At 38.4% G+C, this 27,133-nt stretch overlaps 1 protein-coding gene across 9 annotated transcripts in view; it reads left to right on the top strand.

Annotated features, from left to right (window-relative positions):
- The window catches only part of PTPN20 (protein tyrosine phosphatase non-receptor type 20), a 117,270-nt gene that overhangs the window by 8,330 nt on the left and 81,807 nt on the right, over positions 1-27,133 (top strand). For 8 of the 9 annotated variants that reach the window (XR_006209035.1, XR_006209034.1, XR_006209033.1 and 5 more), the window contains one exon: positions 18,881-19,034. Coding sequence is in view for 5 of the 9 variants with exons in the window: in XM_042960266.1 (XP_042816200.1) it covers positions 19,001-19,034 (34 nt within the window). In the remaining 4 variants the exon portion in view is untranslated. Of the gene's footprint in view, positions 1-18,880; positions 19,035-19,353; positions 19,451-27,133 lie in introns of all 9 variants that reach the window. The other variant, XM_042960269.1, reaches the window with a different exon arrangement.

The raw sequence follows: 27,133 nt of genomic DNA, 5'->3' as shown, positions 1-27,133 counted from the left end.
GTTATCTTTTAGAAGTTTTATAATTTTGTGCTTTACATTTAGGCCTATAATCCATTTTGAATGAATTTTTTAAAAGTGTAAAGTCTAGATTTTTTTTTTTTTTGGCATATGGATGTCCAGTTGTTTCAGTGCTGTTTGTTAGAAAGAATGTTCTTTCTCTATTGAATTGCATCTGCTCTTTTATCAAGGATCAGTTAACCAAATTTGTGTGGGTCTGTGTCTGGTCTCTCTGTTGATCTATTTGTTTTTTTTCCCACCGTGTCATGCTGTATTGATTACTGTATCTTTATAGTAAATCTTGAAATCCTGAAGTGTCAGTTCCTACTTCGTTCTTCAGTATTGTGTTGATTATTCTGAATCTTTTGCTTTCTCACATATACTTTATTTATTTTTTTAATATGGAATTTATTGTCAAGTTGGTTTCCATACAACACCCAGTGCTCATCCCAAAAGGTGCCCTCCTCAGTACCCATCCCCCACCCTCCCCTCCCTCCCACCCCCCATCAACCCTCAGTTTGTTCTCAGTTTTTAAGAGTCTCTTATGCTTTGTCTCTCTCTCTTTCTAACCTCTTTTTTTTTTTCTTCCTCCCCCCCCCACCCCCACCCCATAGACTTCTGTTAAGTTTCTCAGGATCCACATAAGAGTGAAAACATATGGTATCTGTCTTTCTCTGTATGACTTCACTTAGCATCACACTCTCCAGTTCCATGCACGTTGCTACAAAAGGCCATATTTCATTCTTTCTCATTGCCACATAGTATTCCATTGTGTACGTATACTTTAGCATGAGTTTATTGGTAACTACAAAACAACTTGCTGGGATTTTGACTGAGATTGCACTGACTCTATAAAACACATTTGGAAGAATTGAGATCTTAACAATTTGGAGTCTTTCTATCCATGAACATGTAATATTTCTTCATTTATTTAGACGTTTCCTTTCTTTCATTAGTTTTGTAGAGTTCTTCATGTACATCCAATACATATTTTGTTAAATTTATGCCTATGTATCTCATTTTGGATGAAGCTAATGTAATGATGTATTTTTTATTTCCAATTTCATTTGTTCATTGCTGGTATATAGGAAAGGAATTGACATTTGTATATTAACTTCAACCTTCAACCTTGCTATAATTCCTTATTAGCTCCAGGAGTTCTTTTGTTGTTGTTGATTCTTTGGTATTTTCTTCTTAGGCAATCATGTCATCTGAGATGAAAGGTAGTTTTATTTTTTCCTTACCAATCTGTGTATCTTTTATTTCCCTGTATTATGCATTAGGTAGGACTTCTATAATTTGGTCTTGAATAGGAGTGGTGGGAGAGGATATCCTTGCCTTGTTCCCCATCTTAGAAGAAAGCATCTAGTTTATCATCATTAAGTTACCTGTAGATGTTTTTGTAGATGTTCTTTGTCAAGTTGAGGAAGTTCCCCTCCTCTAATCCTGGTTTCCTGAGAGTTTTTTTTTTTTTTTATCATGAATGTGTTTGGATTTTGTTAAATGTTTTTTCTATGTATATTGGCGTGATAATATAATTTTTCTTCTTTAGACTGTTTTGTTGCATTACGTCAGTTGGTTTTCACATGTTGAGCCAACCTTGCATACTTGGAATAAGTTTTGCTGGTCATGGTTATAATTATTTTGATATATTTTTGGATTCAGTTGCTGATAGTTTTGTTGATTTTTGTATCTGTGTTCATGAGTGATTTTGGCCTATAGTTTTTTTTTTTTTTTCTTTTAATGTCTTCATCTGGTTTTGATGTTAGGGCAATGTTGGCTTTATAGAATGAGTTAGAAAGTGTTCTCTATGATTCTGTTTTATGGAAGAGATTGGAGGTAATTGGTATATATTTATTGATTGAATTTCTTTTATAGACATAGGCTCATTCAGATGATCAACTTTTTCTTTTGTGAATATTGGTAGTTTATGTTTTATAAGGAATTGATCTCTTTAATCTGAGTTATCAAATATGAGGGCATGATAATATTCCTCTCTTATCCTTTTAATGTCCGTAGAATCAGTAGTGATAATCCTTTTTTATTTCTGATATTAGTACTTGGCATTGGCTCACTTTTTTCCGTGGTTATCCTGGTTATAGGTTTATCTATTTTATTTATCTTTACAAAGAACCAGCTTTTGGTTTTATTGATTTTCTCTATTGATTTGGTGTTATCAACTTCATTTATATTTGCTTTAATTTTTATTCTTTCTTTGCTTGTTTTAGGTTTATATTGCCCCTTTTTCTTTAATGTCTTGAGGTAGAAGCTTAGTTATTGATTTTATCTTTCTTTTTTAAATATATGTATTTAGTACTTTAAATTTATTCCTAAGCATTGCTTTTGCTGTATCTCACAAATTTTGATAAGTTGTATTTCAATTTTCATTTAGTTCAAAATATTTTAAAATTTCTCTTGAGACTTCTTTGACTTCTGTGTTATCTAATCACATGTTGTTTAATCCCCAGCTATCGTTCTGTTACTTATTTCTAGTTTAATTTCACAGTGTTCTGAGAGCATATTTTGTATGATTTATACTCTTTCCAATTTGTCTTAAAGTGTGTTTTGTGGCTTGAGGTGTGACCTGTCTTTGTGAATGTTCCATGTAAGCTTGATAAGAGTGCTCATTCTGCTATTGTTGAAGGAAGTATTTGATAAATGTCAGATACAGTTGATTGCTTGTGTTGATCAGCTCAACTGTATCCTTACTGATTTTCTGCTTGCTGAATCTGTCCACTACTGATAGAAAGGTGCTGATTTCTATAACTAAAATAGTGGATTTGTTTATTTCTCTTTGTAGTTTTATTACTTTTTGCCTCACATATTTTGACACTTTGTTAGATGTGTACCTGTTAAGGATTGTTATATCCTCTTGGAGAATGGATGATTTATCATTATGTAGTGCCACCTCTCGTCTCTGGTAATTTTCCTTGTTCTGGAGTCTGCTTTGCCTGAGATTAATATAGATATTCTAGCTTCCTTTTGATTAGTGTTAGCATGCTATATCTATTTCTTTCCCTATCTAAAAAATCTATCTTTGTCTTTATATTTAAAGTGGGGTTCTGAGAGACAAGTTATATTGGAGGTTTTTAAAAAGTCTACTCTGACATGTGAATGTGTTTATTAGACTATTCATATTTAAAGTGATAATAATATAGTGGGGTCAATATCTACTGTATTTGTAACTGTTTTCTACTTGTACTTGTTCTTTGTTTCTTTATCTTCCTCCATTTTTCTGCCTTCCTTGATTTTAATTGATCATTTTGTGGTCAGTCACTTATGGTAAATCATTTTCTGTCCTCTTAATTAAAAAATTAATTTTTTTAGTGGTTACCTTAGTGTTTGCAGTATACATTTATAATAAGTGTAAGTCTACATTCAAATAACATTATGCTGTTTCATGGGTACTCCCCATTTTGCCTTACATATTTATCTTATTACACAGTAGTCCCAATTTTTCCCTCCTATCCCTTATGACATTGCTCATTCACTTCATTTATCCATATGCTATAATCACCCAGTACATTGTTGCCGTTATTACTTGAAAAATTATTAGATCAATTAGGAATAGGAAAAACAAGAGATTCTACTTGACCTTCATTTATTCTTTCTGTGATGTTCTTAGTTTCTGGCCTTTTCCTTTCTTTGAAGAACTTTGTTAAAATTTCTTATGTGGAGGTCTGGGAAAAATCCCCTAGTTTTTGTTTGTTTGAGCAAGTCTTTATTTCTCCTTCACATTGGAAGGATAATTTCACTGTATGCAGAATTCTAAATTGGGTTTTTTTTTTCCTTTCATCATTTAAAGTACTCTATGGTCTTCTTTTTTGTGTGGTTTCTTACAAGAAATCAGATGTAAATCTTGTCTTTGTTCCTCTATAGGTATTGTATTTACCCCCCTTCTCACTTCTTTCAAGATTTTCTCTTTGTCTTTGGTTTTCTTCAGTTTGAATATAATATGCTTTGGATATTTATCCTCCTTGGTGTTTTCTGAGCATCTTGGTTCTGTGGTTTCATGTCTGTCATTAATTTGAGGAAAGTCTTGATTATTTTTACTTCAGGTATTTCTGTTCCTTCCTTCCCCACCTTCTTCCCTCCCTCTCTTCTTCCCTCCCTCCCTTCCTTTATGCTCCTTCTGGCATTCCCATTATACATATGTTACACTTTTTAAAATTGTCCAGTAGTTCTTATATATTTTGTTCTATCCCCCACACCCTTTCTTTTTTCTCTTTTTTTTTAGTTTGGGAGGTTTCTGTTGACGTGTCTTCAAGCTTGCTGATTCTTTCTGCAACCAGGCCCAATCTACTGATGAGTTCATCACAAGCATTTTTCATTTATGTTACAGTGTTTTTTACTTTGAACATTTCCTATTTATTTATTTGTTTTTACAGTTTGCCATCTGTTTGTGTCCATGACCCATATATTCTTACACATTATTACTTCTTTTTCCTAGAGCTCTTAGTTTTTGTTAAATCCCTACTGGATATGTGTGTCATATTGGAATCTAGTTCTGAACTTGCTTTGTCTCTTTAGATGGTAAGGTTTTTCTTTTGCTTGTTTAGAATGTTTTGTAATTTTTCTTGAAAGTCAGACATAGTATTTGAGTAATAAGAACTGAGGTCCTTAGGCTTTAAATTTTTTTTTTAATGTTTATTATTTTTGAGAGAGCATGCAGGGAAGGGGCAGAGAGAGGGAGACACAGAATTGGTAGCAGGTTTCAGGCTCTGAGCTCTCAGCACACAGCCCCACGTGGGGCTCGAACTCACAGACTGCAAGATCATGACCTGAGCTGTAGTCAGCTGCCCAACCAACTGAGCCACCCAGGCACTCCTTTAGGCTTTTAGAGTGAGATTTTGTGTCAGTCTGGCTGGAAACTGGACTCTTGTCTAATGTTTCCTATAGCTGTAGGTGTCAGAGCTTGCAGTTTCTTCTAGTTTCTTTCTTTTTCTTTCTTTAAAAAAAAATCTTTCCATACCTCTGTTGTCTCTAGGTTTTCCTAAGAACTCCTCCTTACACAGAGTTTGTAACTTGCAGCTTGCAGCTTTTTCAATTATAATGCACTGCTAACATATGCTAGCATACTGAAGCCTAGATGATATGGTAGGGCTTTGAGGAAGAAAAGCATTGTGTAATTTTAGGATTAGATCTTGTATTTTTGGTGGTCCTGAGTCCTTAGGATGTGATTTTCTGAATTGTTGATTAGTCTCTTTTCTTATCTCTTTACCTAAGACAGATGGCTAGAGGAGGCTAGAGTTGGAGGTAGCTCTTCCTCCAGGTCAGATAAAGCTCTAGTCAAGTACTCTTCCTTGGAGTGCAGGCCTTTGTTATGGAGAATGCTTTAGGGACAATGCAAATTGTCCCTATTGTCCAGATTGTCCCAGATAGGTTACGCTGTTCTCCCCTCCCCCATCTAAAACACAAGGGTATTTTTTAAAATATTTTTTATCATGGGAACCCAGTGCAGTTCTTGGAGCTAAAATTCATATAAGTATTGAGGCTTTTCCAAGTCTGGACCCTCAGTTGTTTGTTTTTTTGTTTTTTTTTCACTTCACCCCTTTTTATTTTGGAACAGTATTTCATTACATTCTATGATTATACATCATCCAGTGAGGGGCATTTGGACTGTTTTAAGGTTGGAATTATTATGAAAAGCACTGCTATGAACATTGATGAACAAGTCTTTATGTGCGTGTAAGTTTTCATTTTGCTTAATAAATTTTTCTTAGTAAATATCTAAGAGTGAGCATGCTGCTTCTGTGGTAAGTACATATGTAATGTAAAAAGAAACTGCCACACTTTACTTATAAGCATTTGTATCATTTTACACTCTCCCACTATACGTGAGAATACATAATTTGTCCACATCATTGCCAACACTTGTAATTTTTCCAAATCATTGTCAACACTTCCAATTTTTAGCCTTTGTAATTTTGGGATTTCTAGTTGGGGGAGTAATGGTATCTTACTGCAGTTTTATTTTGCATTTTCCTGTTATTTAATCATGTTGGGTTATTTTCAAGGCATGTTGTCAATTTCTTTCCCTCCTTTAGGCGAATTCTGTCTTTTTCCCATTTTTTAAAGAATTGATAGAATTGGCATGGAATGTTATATTAATTTCAGGTGAACCACATAATGATTCGATATTTGTATATATTGGGAGATCAGCACAATAAGACTAAATAACATCTGTCACCACACAATTATAATTCTTTTCTTGTGGTAAGAACTTTCAAGACCCATTCTCTGAGCAACTTTCAAATATACACTACAGTTTTATTGACTCTAGTCACCTGCTGTATGTGACATCTCCAGGGCTTGTTTACTTTATAACTGGAAGTCTGTACCTTCTGACCTCCTTCACCTCAGGGGTTTTTCACTTTCAAAGTAGTCCACGCTCAGCCTACAGCACTTTGTAAAAGCAGTGAGCTTAATTCTCCCTACTCCCTACTGGCTCTGATGCCTCTTTTAGGTAAGCTGATCTCAGCAGCACTTGTCTGTATCTGCCTGTCTCTCCAGATTTGGGGTGGCGATTTTCTCTGCCACCTCAGTCCGCTGGTGGATCTAAGAAAAGTCATTGATTTTTACTTTCTTCATCTTTTTTTCTTGTGAAGATGAGAGTGATGACTTCCTAGCTCTTTGCCTGTTAAAGCTAAACCCGAAGTCGCAATTATCTTTTAAAGAGATTAAAAAATCCTGTATATTTTTACCATTCTTTGGCATTCTTACCGTTTTTGGTATTTTCCACATGTTTGGCATGTAACTTCAAATTTCCATCTGTGGCCTACTTTTCTTCTTGAAGAACTTCTTTTAACATCTTTTAGTGCAAGTATGCTGACCCTGAATTCTGTCAGTTTTTTCATAGGTCCCTCCCAGATTTCCACAATATCTTTGTTTGTCAGCATGTGGACTATGATGTGTGTAATCCATACACTCCCCCCTCCCCCGAATTGAGGTTCTGAACACATCTTTGATTTGTGATTTCTTATCATCTATTAATTATGGACATTTCTCAGGTATTCTCTCTCTTGGTGACTCCACTTATACAGAAATTAGGCCATTTGATAATGATCCACTACTTTTGAACGATCTTCTGATTTTCACTCATCTGCTTATTTCATTTTGGATCATCTTTATTTACCTGTCTTCAAGCTTACGATTTTTCTCTTCAGCTGTGTTCAGTCTTCTAATAGATCCACCTAAGAAATCCTTTATCTCTGATATTGTTTTCTATTTATAGCATTTCCATTTGATTTTTTTAAAGTAGTTTCTGTCACTCTACTTAAATTCTCTACCTGTTCATATATGTTGTCCACCTTTTCCCCTCGACCCTTTAACATTGTGCAGTGACATGTTCCTCATTTTAGTTTGAGACCTCATCAGAATCACCTTTAACATCCATATTTCTACCAAAATTCTATTCGTGGTTACTTATGTATTCTCTAAGAAAATGGAAACTTTGTCTGTAGCACTCTTCTTTGCTTCCTGAGCTCTCACAAAAATTGCCTTTAGAAGTCCTTTCATGGCAGTCTAGGCTTTTTCTAGCATGCACCTTGAAACTCTTCCAGCCTCCACCCATTGCCCGGTTCTAAAGCACTCCTGGATTACAGCAGCACCCCCACTTCTCAAAACCAATTTTTGTCCGAGTTCAGGCTGCTTCAACAAAATACCATAAACTGAGTAGCTTAAACAACAAACATTTCTTTCTCACAGTTTTGGACACTAAAAGTCCAAGATCAAGGTGCCAGAATGGTCAGGTTTTGATGAGGACTTTATTCCGGGTTGCAGACTTCCATCTTCTTGTTGTGTCCTCACTGGTGGAAAGAGAGCTCTCTGCTTCCTATAAGGGCCCTAATCCCATTCATGAGGTCTCACTCTCACGACCTACCTCCCAAAGACCCCACCTCCAAATACCATTACATTGGGATTAGGGTTTCAACATATGCATTTTGGAGGGACGCAAACATTCAGTCCTTTGCAGGAGGAAACCATGTGCAAGCTTTCCAGAGTCCACTCTTAGTGGGGTCACACAGAATGTATTTAATTCCCCCAGCAACAAATTGTGACAGCTCCTGTGAAGTATGTCTACCTAGGAAGCTCACCTGAGGTTAGGCATTGAGGGTCTTTCTTGGGGGTCAGTCATGAAGACACACAGTATTTGTGTGACTGATGGTGGTCACTGAAATTCCAGATGTCCAGAAGGAAAACAGATGTTCAGCATACACCACATCATTTATACAGTGTAGGCACAGTGAGTCACTCTTCTCATTTAGGGAAATAAATGACTTCTCATTTAGGGCAATCCTGGAAATGACTTTGCCAGGAAAGTTCCCGGATGACAACCAAGGGCTTGCAAGTAGGTTTTTCTAAGTGTGGCAGCCTAAGGCCTGCTATGTCAACTCTTGTCTGCACACGTATGTCATGTGTATATGTTTGTGACTGACATAATCTTAGTTATGGAAAGGCTCAGCTGTACCCTATAAATAAATAGTTCCTTGGGGTATACAAGCCAAGGTCTATTGCTTAAAGGTACAGGAGCTACATATTTTGAAACAGGCAGGCACTCTCATGTAGTTACTGGCAAACTTTATTTCCTAAAGAGCGAGAGGAAGGTAAGAGGGAAGATAAAAAAAGAAGAACAACAGACAGATGGATATGATGTTCAGGGGGTTCGAGGGAAGATGCCAAAGCAAGTTATGTCGTGAATGAAACAAGCAGTAGAAGATTGTTTGTCTTGGCACCTAAATACCAGAAACATCTAGGTAATGAAGTCATTTTCAAATGTTGTTAGTAAGTAGTTATTTTTACTAATGCCATTCTAATAATTGAAAAAGTATTTGCTCAGAGTGTGGCTTATGGTAACTATGTCAGTCCCTGGGTTGCAAGTGACTGAGCATTGTTGACACAGACTTCCAGTGCTTTAAAATACAAACAAGATGGTAAAGACCCGCGAAGGGGTAACAGTTCTCTCATTTCCATGATGGTGGATAACAGCTCTTTAATGTTTAAACTTCCATTAACAACTTGATTTTTAAAATCATTTTAGCACAATCACCTCTGTGTTTTATTTTACTCTTACTGAAGTAGATTATCTTTTTATGGCTTTTTTTTTAACGTTTTATTTATTTTTGAGACAGGGAGAGACAGAGCACGAACAGGGGAGGGTCAGAGAGAGGGAGACACAGAATCTGAAACAGGCTCCAGGCTCTGAGCTGTCAGCACAGAGCCCGACGCGGGGCTCAAACTCACGGACCGTGAGATCATGACCCGAGCCGAAGCCGGCCGCTTAACCGACTGAGCCACCCAGGCGCCCCTTTTTTTATGGCTTTTTAAAAATCAGCCTTATTGAGGTATAATTATGCACACAAATCTTAATCATGTGAATAAAGACAGTTTTATTTTGTCCTTCCCAATTCGAATACCTTTATTTCTTTTTCTTGCCTGATTGTGCCAGCCAGAATTCGCCAGCGGCTCTTGTGCACTTCAGCACCTCATCCCTCCCTGATTTGTACCCCCCCCCGACCCTCACACACACATACTTCAGAGTGACTAGTAAGCCACTGATCAAAAGAGAAATTTCCTGATGGGAACTTCACTTTCTACATGAATACTGGTTATCTTTATAATTGGAAAAAGCAGTAACGCTTATCCTTTAAAAAACACAACAAAACTAAAAGCAATTCTTAAGTGGCGTAAAACATGCTACATAATACTAGTCCAAGAAGCTTGCCCTGAGAATTTAGTCACCGGAAATACAGATTTCACAGGAAAGAGCTCTTATACCTGAGGTGGACTTCAGGTAGGGCAGTAGTTACTCAGTACTGGGCATTTGGATTTCTTTCATTCTCTTCTTTCTAGGCCAACACAGGTCTCAGAGAAGAATTTTCAAAAAAATTGGAAGTACTCAGCCCTAGAGGTTAGAATTGTCAGGACAAGGTGCTGAGCATGTCATTTCAAACTATATTTTGGCATTTTGCTTCCAACATAAAGTCCAATATACAGAAATGGCCTTTGCTGGCATCTGCTTTAGTTTTGAGAGCATGTGAGACAGACTGACAATCGCACCTTAACTAAGCATTGGAGAATATGTACAGTATTCATTGGTTCTTCTGTGTCACTCTAACTCCTAAAGAAAAATGTCCTGCATTTGTTTCTTGGGAAACCAAACACGTGTTTTCTTCCTCTTGTGGTCACATGGGACCACTTTGTGCCATATTGGAACTTTATTTGTCTGTCCTCAGTGCTGTATCCCAAAGCAAGTAATAATTTTTTAATGTTTTCCCCCTTCTCAGGGTTAATTCCTTGATTTTCTATAGTGTAGAAAACGTCTTCAGGAGTTGGGAGAGAAACTTTTAATTTAGGGATCTGACCTCTGGGACTTCCCAGAGTTCTTGGCATGCTATGCAGATGCATACACATTTTTCATGGAATTAAATAATTAGTTAACCCATCAAACATTTCTTGAGTGTGTAGAATGTGTTAGTCACTGAAGATACAACAAGTTAAAATTCCTGCCTTCAAGGTGTTTATGGTTCAACTTGGGGAGATGAGTCCAGAAAGTATTATAAAAAACAGAAATTATGGGGGGAAGCCCTGATGGGGGCTTACTTAGTCAAGCATTGGAGGAGGTGTGTAATATGGTAGAAGCTTTCACTATATTCCCTTAGAAGTTTTCCTTTGCATTATAATAAGTGAAGATTCTGTTTTTTATTATGTAATTTACTTTTGTAGACTTTATAGAGCCTCTAGGCTTTAATACACACTTGTTGAATTTTATAATCTTATGCTGTTGCTGATTTACTATAGTAGCTGCAACTCACAAACTGAATTAAATGTTAATCAGCTTAATTAAGATATTCTTTTATCTATTTGTCCTGCGATATACTATATCAAGTATAAGAGAAGGGAAATTCATCCAGTTTTATTTTTATATTTCTATAGGCTGTCTCAAACTCATCGCACTAATAAATGCTAGAAATGGGTATGTGTTTCTGATCAGAGTTGTTTGCTCTGGGAGAAGTACTGGCTTATATGAAAGATTTGATACTGGTGACTGTTGGTATGGATTAATATGAATTTCAGTCTACTTACCTGTGTGCTAGAGAGATCTTGTGTGTGTGGGGGGTGTGTATTCACATAAAGATGATGAGCTGTTGGAGTGCAGGACCATTTATATGTTTGATTTGGTGGAATGCAGCATATAGCATATTTAAATTATTTAATTTATTTATTTACATTTATTTAGTTTTGAGAGACAGAGAGACAGAGCGTGAGCAGGGGAGGGGCAGAGAGAGAGGCAGACACAGAATCAGAAGCAGGCTCCAGGCTCTGAGCTGTCAGCACAGAGCCTGACATGAGGCTTGAACCCACAAACCATGAGATCATGACCTGAGCTGAAGTCGGACGCTTAACCGACTGAGCCACCCAGGCGCCCCCAGTATATAGCATATTTAAACCCTGATATTTAATTAAGAGTATCTCCCGTTATCAAAGAGCATCTTAAAATTGTCTGGCAAAATTTCTAAAAAATATTCATTTTTTTGTCTTTAGTTAAGATTGTGTCATTTTTTTTTTTTGAGTTCTTTTTTTTTTATTTTTTTATTTTTTTATTTTTTATTTTTTTTAATTTTTTTTATTTTTTAATATATGAAATTTACTGTCAAATTGGTTTCCATACAACACCCAGTGCTCATCCCAAAAGGTGCCCTCCTCAATACCCATCACCCACCCTGCCCTCCCTCCCACCCTCCCCTCCCTCCCACCCCCCATCAACCCTCAGTTTGTTCTCAGTTTTTAACAGTCTCTAATGCTTTGGCTCTCTCCCACTCTAACCTCTTTTTTTTTTTTTTTCCTTCCCCTCCCCCATGGGTTTCTGTTATGTTTCTCAGGATCCACATAAGAGTGAAAACATATGGTATCTGTCTTTCTCTGTATGGCTTATTTCACTTAGCATCACACTCTCCAGTTCCATCCACGTTGCTACAAAAGGCCATATTTCATTTTTTCTCATTGCCACGTAGTATTCCATTGTGTATATAAACCACAATTTCTTTATCCATTCATCAGTTGATGGACATTTAGGCTCTTTCCATAATTTGGCTATTGTTGAGAGTGCCGCTATAAACATTGGGGTACAGGTGCCCCTATGCATCAGTATTCCTGTATCCCTTGGATAAATTCCTAGCAGTGCTATTGCTGGGTCATAGGGTAGGTCTATTTTTAATTTTCTGAGGAACCTCCACACTGCTTTCCAGAGCGGCTGCACCAATTTGCATTCCCACCAACAGTGCAAGAGGGTTCCTGTTTCTCCACATCCTCTCCAGCATCTATAGTCTCCTGATTTCTTCATTTTGGCCACTCTGACTGGTGTGAGGTGATATCTGAGTGTGGTTTTGATTTGTATTTCCCTGATAAGGAGCGACGTTGAACATCTTTTCATGTGCCTGTTGGCCATCCGGATGTCTTCTTTAGAGAAGTGTCTATTCATGTTTTCTGCCCATTTCTTCACTGGGTTATTTGTTTTTCTGGTGTGGAGTTTGATGAGCTCTTTATAGATTTTGGATACTAGCCCTTTGTCCGATGTGTCATTTGCAAATATCTTTTCCCATTCCGTTGGTTGCCTTTTAGTTTTGTTGGTTGTTTCCTTTGCTGTGCAGAAGCTTTTTATCTTCATAAGGTCCCAGTAATTCACTTTTGCTTTTAATTCCCTTGCCTTTGGGGATGTGCCGAGTAAGAGATTGCTACGGCTGAGGTCAGAGAGGTCTTTTCCTGCTTTCTCCTCTAAGGTTTTGATGGTTTCCTGTCTCACATTCAGGTCCTTTATCCATTTTGAGTTTATTTTTGTGAATGGTGTGAGAAAGTGGTCTAGTTTCAACCTTCTGCATGTTGCTGTCCAGTTCTCCCAGCACCATTTGTTAAAGAGACTGTCTTTTTTCCATTGGATGTTCTTTCCTGCTTTGTCAAAGATGAGTTGGCCATACGTTTGTGGGTCTAGTTCTGGGGTTTCTATTCTATTCCATTGGTCTATGTGTCTGTTTTTATGCCAATACCATGCTGTCTTGATGATGACAGCTTTGTAGTAGAGGCTAAAGTCTGGGATTGTGATGCCTCCTGCTTTGGTCTTCTTCTTCAAAATTACTTTGGCTATTCGGGGCCTTTTGTGGTTCCATATGAATTTTAGGATTGCTTGTTCTAGTTTCGAGAAGAATGCTGGTGCAATTTTGATTGGGATTGCATTGAATGTGTAGATAGCTTTGGGTAGTATTGACATTTTGACAATATTTATTCTTCCAATCCATGAGCAGGGAATGTCTTTCCATTTCTTTATATCTTCTTCAATTACCTGCATAAGCTTTCTATAGTTTTCAGCATACAGATCTTTTACATCTTTGGTTAGATTTATTCCTAGGTATTTTATGCTTCTTGGTGCAATTGTGAATGGGATCAGTTTCTTCATTTGTCTTTCTGTTGCTTCATTGTTAGTGTATAAGAATGCAACTGATTTCTGCACGTTGATTTTGTATCCTGCAACTTTGCTGAATTCATGTATCAGTTCTAGCAGACTTTTGGTGGAGTCTATCGGATTTTCCATGTATAATATCATGTCATCTGCAAAAAGCGAAAGCTTGACTTCATCTTTGCCAATTTTGATGCCTTTGATTTCCTTTTGTTGTCTGATTGCTGATGCTAGAACTTCCAGCACTATATTAAACAGCAGCGGTGACAGTGGGCATCCCTGTCGTGTTCCTGATCTCAGGGAAAAAGCTCTCAGTTTTTCCCCGTTGAGGATGATGTTAGCTGTGGGCTTTTCATAAATGGCCTTTATGATCTTTAAGTATGTTCCTTCTATCCCGACTTTCTCAAGGGTTTTTATTAAGAAAGGGTGCTGGATTTTGTCAAAGGCCTTTTCTGCATCGATTGACAGGATCATATGGTTCTTCTCTTTTTTTTTGTTAATGTGATGTATCACGTTGATCGATTTGCGAATGTTGAACCAGCCCTGCATCCCAGGAATGAATCCCACTTGATCATGGTGAATAATTCTTTTTATATGCTGTTGAATTCGATTTGCTAGTATCTTATTAAGAATTTTTGCATCCATATTCATCAGGGATATTGGCCTGTAGTTCTCTTTTTTTACTGGGTCTCTGTCTGGTTTAGGAATCAAAGTAATACTGGCTTCATAGAATGAGTCTGGAAGTTTTCCTTCCCTTTCTATTTCTTGGAATAGCTTGAGAAGGATAGGTATTATCTCTGCTTTAAATGTCTGGTAGAACTCCCCTGGGAAGCCATCTGGTCCTGGACTCTTATTTGTTGGGAGATTTTTGATAACCGATTCAATTTCTTCGCTGGTTATGGGTCTGTTCAAGCTTTCTATTTCCTCCTGATTGAGTTTTGGAAGAGTGTGGGTGTTTAGAAATTTGTCCATTTCTTCCAGGTTGTCCAATTTGCTGGCATATAATTTTTCATAGTATTCCCTGATAATTGTTTGTATCTCTGAGGGATTGGTTGTAATCATTCCATTTTCATTCATGATTTTATCTATTTGGGTCATCTCCCTTTTCTTTTTGAGAAGCCTGGCTAGAGGTTTGTCAATTTTGTTTATTTTTTCAAAAAACCAACTCTTGGTTTCGTTGATCTGCTCTACAGTTTTTTTAGATTCTATATTGTTTATTTCTGCTCTGATCTTTATTATTTCTCTTCTTCTGCTGGGTTTAGGCTGCCTTTGCTGTTCTGCTTCTATTTCCTTTAGGTGTGCTGTTAGATTTTGTATTTGGGATTTTTCTTGTTTCTTGAGATAGGCCTGGATTGCAATGTATTTTCCTCTCAGGACTGCCTTCGCTGCATCCCAAAGCGTTTGGATTGTTGTATTTTCATTTTCGTTTGTTTCCATATATGTTTTAATTTCTTCTCTAATTGCCTGGTTGACCCACTCATTCGTTAGTAGGGTGTTCTTTAACCTCCATGCTTTTGGAGGTTTTCCAGACTTTTTCCTGTGGTTGATTTCAAGCTTCATAGCATTGTGGTCTGAAAGTATGCATGGTATAATTTCAATTCTTGTAAACTTATGAAGGGCTGTTTTGTGACCCAGTATATGATCTATCTTGGAGAATGTTCCATGTGCACTCGAGAAGAAAGTATATTCTGTTGCTTTGGGATGCAGAGTTCTAAATATATCTGTCAAGTCCATCTGATCCAATGTATCATTCAGGGCCCTTGTTTCTTTATTGACTGTGTGTCTAGATGATCTATCCATTTCTGTAAGTGGGGTGTTAAAGTCCCCTGCAATGACCACATTCTTATCAATAAGGTTGCTTATGTTTATGAGTAATTGTTTTATATATCTGGGGGCTCGGGTATTTGGCGCATAGACATTTATAATAGTTAGCTCTTCCTGGTGGATAGACCCTGTGATTATTATATAATGCCCTTCTTCATCTCTTGTTACAGCCTTTAATTTAAAGTCTAGTTTGTCTGATATAAGTATGGCTACTCCAGCTTTCTTTTGGCTTCCAGGAGCATGATAAATAGTTCTCCATCCCCTCACTCTCAATCTAAAGGTGTCCTCAGATCTAAAATGAGTCTCTTGTAGACAGCAAATAGATGGGTCTTGTTTTTTTATCCATTCTGATACCCTATGTCTTTTAGTTGGCGCATTTAATCCATTTACATTCAGTGTTATTATAGAAAGATATGGGTTTAGAGTCATTGTGATGTCTGTATGTTTTATGCTTGTAGTGATGTCTCTGGTACTTTGTCTCACAGGATCCCCCTTAGGATCTCTTGTAGGGCTGGTTTCGTGGTGACAAATTCCTTCAGTTTTTGTTTGTTTGGGAAGACCTTTATCTCTCCTTCTATTCTAAATGACAGACTTGCTGGATAAAGGATTCTCGGCTGCATATTTTTTCTGTTTAGCACACTGTAGATATCGTGCCAAGCCTTTCTGGCCTGCCAAGTTTCAAAGGAGAGATCAGTCACGAGTCTTATAGGTCTCCCTTTATATGTGAGGGCACGTTTATCCCTTGCTGCTTTCAGAATTTTCTCTTTATCCTTGTATTTTGCCAGTTTCACTATGATATGTCGTGCAGAAGATCGATTCAAGTTACGTCTGAAGGGAGTTCTCTGTGCCTCTTGGATTTCAATGCCTTTTTCCTTCCCCAGTTCAGGGAAGTTCTCAGCTATAATTTGTTCAAGTACCCCTTCAGCACCCTTCCCTCTCTCTTCCTCCTCTGGGATACCAATTATGCGTATATTATTTTTTTTTAGTGTATCACTTCTCTAATTTTCCCCTCATACTCCTGGATTTTTTTATCTCTCTTTCTTTCAGCTTCCTCTTTCTCCATAACTTTATCTTCTAGTTCACCTATTCTCTCCTCTGCCTCTTCAAGCCGAGCCATCGTGGATTCCATTTTGTTTTGCAATTCGTTTAAAGCGTTTTTCAACTCCTCGTGACTGTTCCTTAGTCCCTCGATCTTTGTGGCAAGAGATTCTCTGCTGTCCTGTATACTGTTTTCAAGCCCAGCGATTAATTTTATGACTATTATTCTAAATTCACTTTCTGTTATATTATTTAAATCCTTTTTGATCAGTTCATTAGCTGTTGTTATTTCCTGGAGATTCTTCTGAGGGGAATTCTTCCGTTTGGTCATTTTGGAGAGTCCCTGGCGTGGTGAGGACCTGCAGTGCACTTCCCCTGTGCTGTGGTGTATAACTGGAGTTAGTGGGCGGGGCCGCAGTCCGACCCGATGTCTGTCCCCAGCCCACTGCTGGGGCCACAGTCAGACTGGTGTGTGCCTTCTCTTCCCCTCTCCTAGGGGCGGGATTCACTGTGGGGTGGCGTGTCCCGTCTGGGCTACTTGCACACTGCCAGGCTTGTGTTGCTGGGGATCTGGCGTATTAGCTGGGGTGGGTAGGCAAGGTGCACGGGGGCTGGAGGGGCAGGCTTAGCTCGCTTCTCCTTAGGTGATCCACTTCAGGAGGGGCCCTGTGGCAGCGGGAGGGAGTCAGATCCGCTGCCGGAGGTTTGGCTCCGCAGAAGCACAGAGTTGGGTGTTTGCGCGGAGCGAGCAAGTTCCCTGGCAGGAACTGGTTCCCTTTGGGATTTTGGCTGGGGGATGGGCGGGGGAGATGGCGCTGGCGCCTTTGTTCCCCGCCAAGCTGAGCTCTGCCGTCCGGGGGCTCAGCAGCTCTCCCTCCCTTTGTCCTCCAGCCTTCCCGCTTTCCGCGCAGAGCTGTTAACTTATGACCTCCCAGACGCTAAGTCACGCTTGCTGTCGGAACACAGTCTGTCCGGCCCCTCCGCTTTTGCCAGCCCGACTCGGGGGCTCTGCTTGGCCGATGAGCCGCCCCTCCGCCCCGGCTCCCTCCCGCCAGTCCGTGGAGCGCGCACCGCCTCGCCGCCCTTCCTACCCTCTTCCGTGGGCCTCTGGTCTGCGCTTGACTCCGGAGACTCCCTTCTGCTAATCCTCTGGCGGTTTTCTGGGTTCTTTAGGCAGGTGTAGGTGGAATCTAAGTGATCGGCAGGACGCGCTGTGAGCCCCGCGTCCTCCTACGCCGCCATCTTCCCGGGGTGTCAGCACCTATTCAAGATTGTGTCATTTTAAATATTTTCAGTCATGTATTTGGAAGGCAGAAACTTGGGCATTATTCTCAGTGGTTCTTAGTTACCAGTGAGGTCTTTAACTTCTCAGGTCTGCTTCCAAGGAAGGCTCACCACTGAAGTCCATTACCACAGTACCAGTCATGAGGCCACCGCTGTCCTTTTAAAAAGAAGAGATTTTTTTTTCCTTTCGTCAAAGTAGCATTTAAAAATAAAATTAAAAGTGTGATGCATTAAAATATGAAGTGAAACCATGACAGAGATTGTATTCAATTTATTGATTAATGAAGAAACCAGGAAGTTGGTGAAAGTAGTTCAGAGAAGGTTTGATGATCCAGATTTTTATAGGCAATTGGAATGAATGTTAGAATAAGAACTCTAGGTTAGATTTAGAAAGCCTGGTTTAAGGTCTGACAGGGCAATAGATGATAATCTCTGATGTTATCTGTCCTACTAGAAGAAAAATCTATAGGTTAACATGTAATTTTATTAAGTCTAGGATTTAAACAATGAGTCGTAGTTAACAATTCTCTACATGATTGATAATCCTTGGAAAGGCCTGTTAAATATCAACGTCAACATGAAAAGGACATGCCACCTACCTTTTTGCCTTATATCCATGTTTTAAATAATCTTTTTTAACATCCTATATCTCAAAATTCTAAAATTTGTATGTTTCAGGGGCACCTGGATGGCTCAGTTGGTTAAGCGTCTGACTTCGGCTCAGGTCATGATCTCATGGTTTGTGGGTTCAAGCCTCATGTCAGGCTCTGTGCTGACAGCTCAGAGCCTGGAGCCTGCTTAGGATTCTGTGTCTCCCTTTGTCTCTGCCCCTCCCTCTGCTCATGCTCTGTCTCTGTTTCTCTCTCTCAGAAGTAAACATTTAAAGAAATTAAAAAAAATAAAATATGTTTCAAAACATTAACTTTTAGATTCAGATTACAGCAATCCCATATCATTTGCAGGTAGTTAATGGAGAAGTTGCCAAACAAAAAGTACTCTAGGTTTTAACCAGAAGGAGTAATGTACCATGATTTTACAGGCCTATTATTTACAGGCAAAGATTAGAAAAGAAAACATGCTTATTCTATCTGAGGATTTTTTATAGATTGAACATGAACTATTTGAAGACGGGCTCTGTAGTCAGTTCTTATCCATTCAATATTGAATCCCCAACACCTACTTTAGCATAAGTGTGGCATTCAAAGAATTAAGTCATCGAGTGACAGTGACTGGGTAAATATCAGTAATAATCTAATAGAAATTTCTTTGCATTGTGTGTTTGACCAGGTGAACAACAATTGTGTGCTGGCCCCAGGATACTAATCAGAACTTCTGCCTGACTCTCAAAGCACAAGGCTCAGTACCTGCAGAAGCCTTTTACCCATCTAATCCGGGCGTGGGGACAACATGTCTGCACCTAGGAAGGCCACAGCAGAGTCTGGTAGGTTCTCATGCCTCACACACTTTGGGGGATGTGGAGCAGAAGGAACCAGAGCAGTGCTTCTCAGACTATAAATACATGTGGGAACCACCTGTGAATTTGTTGTTAACCTGCAGATTCTGACTCACTGGGTCTGTGCAGGAGTCCAAGATTCTGTACTTCTAACAAGCTGTCACACTTTGAGTAGCAAGGAATAGATTCTAGTGTTTTATTATACTCTTTCCATAGAACATTTTTCCAATTATGTAAATAATGTTACCTATATAACATGTAATATATAATTATATATAATAATAAATGTAATATGTATTTATTGCAGAGAATTTGGAAAGTACAAACAAGCACAGAAACACAAGGAAGGCTTTTGGTGTGTAATAACTAACACGGTGTTTAGATGAGATGCCACTGTGTCCCAGGTGATCCATATTGTCATTGTCTTGTCTCAAACATTAGCAGCTTGCCATCATTTTTCAACATTTCTTTTATACCTGTCCTCATTCTTTCCATGTTGGGCTCAGCTGCTGGTCCCTCTCCTAGACTGCCCTCCTTGTCATCGGTGTTACTCCCTGGCCTAGAGGGCTGAGCCAGAGCTCTACATAGGGCTGTTCTTGCTGGGCTGCTTCTCTGCTGTTTCACCTCTGACTCCAGAAGTCCTTCTGGTCCTGTCTACATTCTGAAAGACATGGAGACAGCTTTTTTTCTCATTGTGGTATTACTTATCCAAGCATATATGTTGTTTCCAGTTTCTTTCCTTCCATCATAGACATTCCTATTGACAACATGTTAACATTTGCAGGTTTATTCTTTGGTTGAATTCCTCCTTTAGGATAAATTCCCAGGATTGGGCTCCTTGAGCTAACAGGTCTGAAATTTTGTATTGCCTTTTTTTTTTTTTTAAAGTTTATTTATTTATTTTGAGAGAGACAGCACAAGTTGGGGAGGGGCAGAGAGCAAGGGTGAGAGAGAATCCCAAGCTGTGAGATCATGACATGAGCCAAAATCAAGTCAGATGCTCAACTGACTGAGCCACCCAGGCACCCCAAGAATTTTGTACTGCTTTTACTATCTATTGCCAAATTATTTTCCAGAAAAAGTTAATCATATTACCAGGATTATACCAGTTCTACTGTAACCTCACCATATTTGGTGTTATCACAGCAAGAAGAAAGGTAATTTATGAAATGATGTCTTGAGTTTCCTTTTCTCTTCCATTTCTATGATTACTGTTCAGGATTATCTATTTCATTCTGTGTAACTTGATTTTTTTTTAATGTGTGTTCTGCGTTTTCCTTCTTGAGATAGCTATGGACTCACCAACAGTTCTGTCAATTATCTTCTGACCTTCTACTAAAGAATATGATCAAATTTGGGGCGCCTGGGTGGCTCCGTCGATTGAGTGTCTGACTTCGTTCAGGTCATGGTCTCACGATTCTTGGGTTCAAGCCCCGCGTTGGGCTCTGTGCTGACAGCTTGGAGCCTGGAGCCTGCTTCTGATTCTGTGTCTCCCTCTCTTTCTGTCCCCTCTCCCCCCCCAATTACTCTCTGTCTCTCAAAGGTGAATAAATGTTTTTAAAAAATAAAAAAAAAATAAGATAATGATCAACATATACATTTTACTGAGGTCTTTTAAAATACAATTTTGAATCAGTTTCTTTCCTGTTGTATGTTCTAAACACTCCATTCCTTTATTTTAGGTTTTTTGAAAAGGACAAAAACAGCACACAAAAAGATAGTTGAGGCACCCATTTACCCAAGACCTTTGCAATTACTATGCACGTGACCAAACTGGGTGGGTTTTCCTGAAAGAAATTACAATGAAAGTAGCAATTGTCATATTTTATTGGCAGAACTTTTTAGATTCTAAATATATATGGTAACTTACAGCTCTGTTCTTTATTGCCACCTAGTGAATGCAATATTCTTTTCTTGAGGAAAGAGTGTGCTTGTAAAATTGAAAAGTTAAACATATAGATGGATTGAAAGTCCACAGTAAGTGGCGCGTGGGTGACTCAGTCAGTTGAGCATCTGACTATTGGTTTTGGCTCAGGTCATGATCTCATGGTTTCTGAATTTGAGCCCTGTGCGGAGCCTGCTTGGGGTTCTCTCTCTGCCTCTCTCTCTCTGCCTCTCCTGCTGTCTCTCTTTTTCTCTCTCTCTCTCAAAATAAATGAATAAACTTAAAAAAATTAAAAAAATAAAGTCCACAGGAAAAGAGACAGAGCAAGAACCAAGTTACTTTATTTTTTAAAATTTATTTCTTTATTTACATTTTAGTTAGTCAATATACAGTGCAATATTGGTTTCAAAGTAGAATTCAGTGATTCGTCACTTACATAGAACACCTAGTGCTCCTCACAACAAGTGCCCTCCTTAATACCCATCACCCATCTAGCCCATCTCCCACTCACCTCCCTCCATCAACTCTCAGTTTATTTTCTATCATTAAGAGTCTCTTGTGGTGGTTTGTTTTCCTCTCTTCTCTCCCCTCCCTCTTCCCATATGTATATTCATCTAATTTGTTTCTTAAATTCCCCATATGAGTGAAATCATATAATGACTTTCTCTAATTGACTTATTTTGCTTAGCATAATATATTCTAGCTCCATCCATGTCTTTGCAAATGGCAAGATTTCATTCTTTCTGATGGCTGGGTAATATTCCATTGTTTGTATATACCACATCTTCTTTATCCATTCTTCAGTCGATGGACACTTGGGCCCTCTCCATAGTTTGGCTGTTGTTGATAATGCTGCTGTAAACGTTGGGATGCACCTACCCCTTTGAATATGTATTTTGTATCCTTTGGGTAAATACCTAATAGTGCAATTGCTGGATTGTAGGGTAGTTCTATTTTTAGTCTTTTTAAGAAACTCCATACTCTTTGCCAGAGTGGCTGCACCAGTTTGCATTCCTACCAGCAGTGCAAGAGGGTTCCCCTTTCTCCGCATCCTTGCCGATACCTGTTGTTTCTTGGGTTGTCAATTTTAGCCATTCTGACGGGTATGAGGTGGTATCTCATTGCAGTTTTGATTTTGTTTCCCTAATAACGATGTTGAACATCAACAATGTTGATGTTGAACATCGTTTCATGTGTCTGTTAGCTATCTGGATGTCCTTTTTGGAAGAGTGTCTGTTCATGTCTTCATTTCTTAACTGGGTTGTTTGTTTTTTGGATTTTGAGTTTGATAAGTTCTTTATAGATTAGATATTAACCCTTTATTAGATATGTTGTTTGCAAATATCTTCTCCCATTCCAGAGGCTGCCTTTTAGTTTTATTGACTGTTTCCTTCACTGCGCAGAAGCTTTTTATCTTGATGAAGTCACAGTATTTCGTTTTTGCTTTTTTCCCTCTTGCCTCTAGAGACATGTCTAGTAGAAAGTTGCTATGGCAGAGTCAAAGAGGTTGCTGCCTGTGTTCTCCTCTCAGATTTTGATGGTTTCCTGTCTCATGGTTAGGTCTTCCATCCAATTTGAATTTATTTTTGTATATGGTGTAAATAAGTGGTCTGTTTTTCATTTTTCTGCATGTTGCTGTCCAGTTTTCCCAACACCATTTGTTGAAGAGACAGTCTTCCATTGGATATTCTTTCCTGCTTTGTTGAAGATTAGTTGACCATATAGTTGTGGGTCCATTTTTGGGTTTCCTATTCTGTTCCATTGATCTATGTGTCTGTTTTTGATGACTACAGCTTGTAATGCAGCTTGAAATATGAAATCATGATGCCTCCAGCTTTGCTTTTCTTTTTCAGGATTGCCTTGGCTATTAGGGGTCTTTTGTGGTTCCATACTAATTTTAGAATTTTTTTATCTAGCTCTATGAAGAATGCTGGTGGTATTTTGATAGGGATTTCATTAAATATGTAGATTGCTTTGGGTAGTAGAGACATTTTAACAATGTTTGTTCTTCTGATCCGTGAGCATGGAATGCTTTTCCATTTCTGTGTGTCCTCTTCAATTCTTTCATAAATGTTCTATAGTTTTCAGAGTACAGATCTTATACCTTGTTAGTTAGGTTTATTCGTAAGTATCTTATTGTTTTTGGTGCAGTTGTAAATGGGACTGATTCCTTGATTTCTTTTTCTGCTGCTTTGTTATTGGTGTATAGAAATGCAACAGATTTCTGCATGTTGATTTTATATCCTACGACTTTGCTGAATTCATGTATCAGTTCTCGCAATTTTTCTGTGGATTCTTTTGAGTTTTCTACATAGAGTATCATGTTATCTGCAAATACTGAAAGTTTGACTTCTTCCTTGCCAATTCGTATGCACTTTATTTCTTTTTGTTGTCTGACTACTGAGGCCAAGACTTCCAGTATTGGTATTAGTTGTGGGTCTTTTATATACGGCCTTTATGATGTTGAGGCATGTTCCATCTGTCCCTACTTTGTTGAGGGTTTTTATCAAGAATGGATGCTGTATTTTGTCAAATGCTTTTTCTGTGTCAATTGACAGGATCATATGGTTCTCATCCTTTCTTTTGTTAATGTAGTGTATCACATTGGTTGATTTACGAATATTGAACCAACCCTGCAGCCCAGGAATAAACCCCACTTGACCACGGCAAATAATTCTTTTAATGTACTATTGAAATCAATTTGCTAGTATCATGTTGAGAATTTTTGCGTCCAGGTTCATCAGGGATACTAGCCTTTAATTCTCCTTTTTAGTGGGGTCTTTGTCTGGTTTTGGATCAAAGTAATGCTGGCTTCGTAGGAGGAGTTTGGAAGCTTTTGTTCCATTTCTATTCTTTTGGAACAGTTTGAGAAGAATAGGTATTAACTCTTCTTTAAATGTCTGGTAGAATTCTTCTGGGAAACCATCTGGTCCAGGACTCTTGTTTGCTGGGAGATTTTTTTTTTTAAGTTTATTTATTTTGAGAAAGAGAGTGTGAGTAGGGCAGAGAGAGAGGGAGAGAGAGAATCCTGAAAGAATCCTAAGTAGGCTCCGCACTGTCAGCACAGAGCCCAGCATGGGGCCTGAACCCATGAACCGTAAGATCATGAACTGAGCCGAAACCAAGAGTCGGACATTTAACCAACTCAACCACCCAGGTGCCCCGTGTTGGGAGATTTTTAATTACTGATTCAAGTTCTTTACTGGTTATTGATCTGTTCAAATTTTCTATTTTTTCCTTTTTTAGTTTTGGTAAGTGTGTGAGTTTCTAGGAATTTGTCCATTTCTTCCAGATTGTCCAGTTTGTTGGAATATAATTTTAGTAGTATTCCCTTATTATTGTTTGTATTTCTGTGGTGTCAGCTGTGATAAAAAATGTGATTTTTATCTATTTGGGTCCTTTCTGTTTTCTTTTTGATGAGTCTGGTTAGGGGTTTATCAATTTTGTTTATTCTTTCAAAGACCCAGCTCTTAGTTTTGTTGATCTGTTCTACTGCTTTTTTTGTTTCTATATTATCTATTTCTGCTCTAATCTTTATTATTTCTCTTCTTCTGCTGGCTTTCAGCTTTATTTGCTGTTTTTTTCCGAGCTTCTTTAGGTGTAAGGTAGGTAGTGTGTTTGGGATCTTTCTTGCTTCTTGAGAGAAGTCCAAATTGCAGTATCCTTTCTTTTTAGGACTGCCTTTGCTACATCCCAAAGGGTTTGGACTGCTGTGTTTTCATTTTCATTTGCTTCCATGAATTTTTTTTCTTTAATTTCCTGGTTAACCATTCATTCTTTAGTAGGATGTTCTTTAACTCTCATGTATTTGAGGGCTTTCCGATTTTTTTCTTGTGGTTGGCTTCAACTTTCATAGTGTTGTGATCTGAAAATATGCATCGTATGATTGATGTTGATGACTGTTGACGACTGATTTGTGACCATGTATGTGATCTGTCCTGGAGAATGTTCCATGTACATGAGAAGAATATGTATTCTGCTACTTTAGGATGAAATGTTCTGAATATATATATCTATTAAGTCTATCTGGTCCAGTGTGTCATTCAAAGCCATTACTTCCTTGTTGATTTTCTGCTTACATGGTCTGCCCATTGTTGTAAGTGGGGTGTTAAAGTCCCCTACTATTATTGTATTATTATCAATGAGTTTCTTTATGTTTGTTATTAATTGATTTATATATTTGGGTACCTCCAAGTCAGGGGCATAAATATTTACAATTGTTAGCTCTTCTTGATGAATGGATTCCTTAATTATGATATAATGCCCTTCTTCATTTCTTGTTACAGTCTTTGTTTTAAAATCTAGTTTGTTTGATACAAGTGTGGCTCCTCTGGCTTTCTTTTGACATCCATTAACATGATAAATGGTTGTCCATCTCCTCACTTTCCATCTGCAGGTGTCTTTAGGTCTACAGTGAGTCTCCTGTAGGCAGCATATAGATGAATCTTGTTTTTTTTTTTTTATCCATTCTGATACCCTATGCCTTTTGATTGAAGCATTTAGTCTGTTTACATTCAGAATGATTATTGAAAGATAAATTTCATGCCATTTGTTACCTGTAGAGATGATGTTTCTAGTGATGTTCTCTGGTCCTTTCTAGTCTTTGTTGCTTTGGTCATTTTTTTTCTCCACCCAAAGGGTCCACCTTAAAATTTCTTGCATAGCTGGATTAGTGTTCATGAACTCCTTTAGTTTTTGTTTGTTGGGAAACTCGATCTCTTCTGCTATTCTGAATGACAGCCTTTCTGGATAAAGAATTCTTGGCTGCATAATTTTCCCATTCAACACGTTGAATATATCCTGCCACTCCTTTCTGGCCTGCCAAATTTCACTGGACAGGTCTGCTGCTTACTTTGTGTGCCTACTTTTGTAGGTTAAGGACCTTTTGCTCCTAGATGCTTTCAGAATTCTCTTTATCTTTGTATTTTGCAAGTTTCACTATGATATGTCATGGTGTTGACCTGTTTCTGTTGATTTTGAAAGGAGCTCTCTGTGCCTCTTGGACTTGAATACTTGTTTCCTTCCCCAGATTTCTTTTCAGCTAAAATTTGTTCCAATAAACCTTATGCTCCTTTTCCCCACTCTTCTGGAATCCTATGATACAGATGTTGTTCCATTTTATGGTATCACTAAATTCCCTAAGTCTCCTCTTGTGATCTAATAGTTTTTTTTCCCTCTTCTTTTAAGCTTCATTGTTTTCCATAATTTTATCTTCTATATCACCTATTCTCTCCTCTGCTTCTTTAATCCTCATTTTGACTGTATCCAGTCAATTTTGCATCTGTTATCACATTTTTTATTTGAGCCTGACTAGTTTTTATGTCTTTGATCTCTGAAGCAAGGGTTTCTCTGTTGTCTTCTATGCTTTTTTCAAGCCCAGCTGGTAGTCATATGACTGTTCTGAATTCATCTTCAGATATTTTGCTTCTATCTTTTTTAAATTTTCTTAATGTTTATTTATTATTGAGACAGAGAGAGTGAGTGAGAGAGAGAGTGGGGGAGGGGCAGAGAGAGAGGGAGATAGAGAATCTGAATCAGGCTCCAGGCTCCAAGCTGTCAGCACAGAGCCTGACATGGGGCTCGAACTCATGAACCGTGAGATCATGATCTGAGCAGAAATTGGAAGCTTAACTGACTGAGCCACCCAGGTACCCCATATCTGTGTTTTTTTGAAAAAAAAACCACCTTTTTTTAATGTTTATTTATTTTTCAGAGAGAGAGAGAGAGAGAGAGAGAGAGAGAATGAGCATGAGAATGAGCAGGGGAGGGGCAGAGAGAGAGAGGGAGACACAGAATCCAGAGCAGGCTCCAGGCTCTGAGCTGTCTGCACAGAGCCTGATTCAGGGCTTGAACCCACAAACCGTGAGATCATGACCTGAGCTGAAGTCGGATGCTTAGCCAACTGAGCCACCCAGGGGCCCCTTACTTATTATATCTGTTTTGAGCAAGTCTCTGGATGTGATTTCTTCTTGACCTTTCTTTTGGGGGGAATTCTTCCATCTTGCCATTTTGGCTATGTTTCTGTCTTGTGTGTGTTTTGAAAGCTTGTTATATTTCTTGCACCTGAGAGTACTGCTATATTTAAAAGGCGTCTCACACTGTCCAGAGCCTGACGCTTCAGGAAGTGTTTCTGGTATGTGCTGTGTGTATTCTGCTGTTGCATTTTGGCTGCCCTTTCCCACTGGTCAATCAGAGTTCCTTC

This window comes from Panthera tigris, chromosome D2 (assembly GCF_018350195.1).
Source record: "Panthera tigris isolate Pti1 chromosome D2, P.tigris_Pti1_mat1.1, whole genome shotgun sequence".
NCBI lineage: Eukaryota > Metazoa > Chordata > Mammalia > Carnivora > Felidae > Panthera > Panthera tigris.
This window is presented reverse-complemented; position numbering and strand designations above follow the sequence as displayed.